We start from the raw sequence: 1,314 nt of genomic DNA on the forward strand, positions 1-1,314 counted from the left end.
CTGTTGCTTGTGTTGTTGTTGCTGCTGCTATTGCTTGCTTGCTGCTGCTGCTGAGGCTGTTATTAATGGCACCTTCCCCTTACTGCTGCTGCTGCTGCTGCTGCCTGAGCAGCAGCAGCAGCAGCAACAAGAACGACAACAGCAGCAACAGGAGCAGCAGCAGGATCAATAGCGTGTGCACTTGTGCTGCTGCTGCTGCTGCTGCTGCTGCTGCTGCTGCTCAGAGAGTGCGTGATATGTCTGGCTGAGGAGCGAACCACCGCTGTGCTGCCTTGCCGCCACATGTGTCTCTGCAGCGAGGTAAGCAAACGCTGCTGCTGCTGCTGCTGTTGCTGCTGCTGCTGCTGCTGCTGCTGTTGCTGCAGTTGCTGCGGCTGCTGCTGCTGTTCATGCTGCTGCTGCTGTTGATGTTGCTGCTGCTGTCTCTTCTTTTGTCTCCTTTTGTATTTGCTTATGTCTCTGTCTTTCTTTGTTTCCTTCCGCTGGCGTTGCTGTAAACCCTAAACCCTAAACCCTAAACCCTAATTCTAAACCCTAAACCCTAAACCCTAAACCCTAATATGAGCCCAAACCTCTTTTTTGTTTGCTGCAGTGTGCAAGCATAATGAGACTACAGACAAACAAATGCCCTATTTGTAGACAAGGCAAGTTGCTGCTGCTGCTGCTGCTGCTGCTGCTGCTGCTGCTGCTGCTGCTGCTTCTGCTGCTGCTGCTGCTGCTGCACTTTTGCTTTGCTTCCATTGCTACTGCTGCTGCTGCTGCTGCTGCTACTGTTGCTACCGTCTCCTTTGTTTGTTGTTGCTGCTGAATCAACCAAAAAGTGCGAGCTGCTGCTCTAGATATCGGTGCTTATGTTGCTGCTGCTGCTGCTGCTGCTGCTGTTGCTGCTGCTGCTGCAGTCGTGAGGTCTTTGCTGCAGATCTCAGTGGGTAGTGGAGACGCCGCTCCCCCTCAATCTTAACAGCAGCACTGCTGCTGCTGCTGCTGCTGCTGCAGCAGCACGAGTTGCTGCTGCTGCAGCAGCCGCAAGAGCAGCAGCACGAGCTGCTGCTGCTGCTGCAGCTGCTGCTGCTACTAGTGATCGTTCAGTGCGCAGCTGTTGCTGCTGTTTTTCTTGTTGCAGCAGTTGTTGCTGCGCTTGCTGCTGCTGCTGCAGCAGATACCCCAAAGGCTTCCGTGCTTGCAGCACAGGCAGCAGCAGCAGCAGCAGCTGCTGCTGCCGGTCCTGCTCTGGTTGCTGCAGCAGCAACCGCTGCTGCTGCAGCTGCGGCAGCTGCAGCAGCAGCAGCAGCAGCAGCCGCAGCAGACACGAGG

General features: G+C 55.4%; 1 protein-coding gene across 1 annotated transcript in view; it reads right to left on the reverse strand.

Moving 5' to 3' along the window:
* EMH_0009000 (uncharacterized protein) overlaps positions 1-1,314 on the reverse strand; it is a gene marked incomplete at both ends in the record, with an annotated part of 3,516 nt that overhangs the window by 452 nt on the left and 1,750 nt on the right. The window contains 3 exons of the mRNA XM_013498534.1: positions 73-491; positions 623-804; positions 1,003-1,312. Of these exons, the coding sequence (XP_013353988.1) occupies positions 73-491; positions 623-804; positions 1,003-1,312 (911 nt within the window). The remainder of the gene's footprint in view (positions 1-72; positions 492-622; positions 805-1,002; positions 1,313-1,314) is intronic.

Source organism: Eimeria mitis, genomic scaffold (genome assembly GCF_000499745.2).
Source record: "Eimeria mitis Houghton genomic scaffold, Emh_scaff350, whole genome shotgun sequence".
NCBI classification, from domain to species: domain Eukaryota; phylum Apicomplexa; class Conoidasida; order Eucoccidiorida; family Eimeriidae; genus Eimeria; species Eimeria mitis.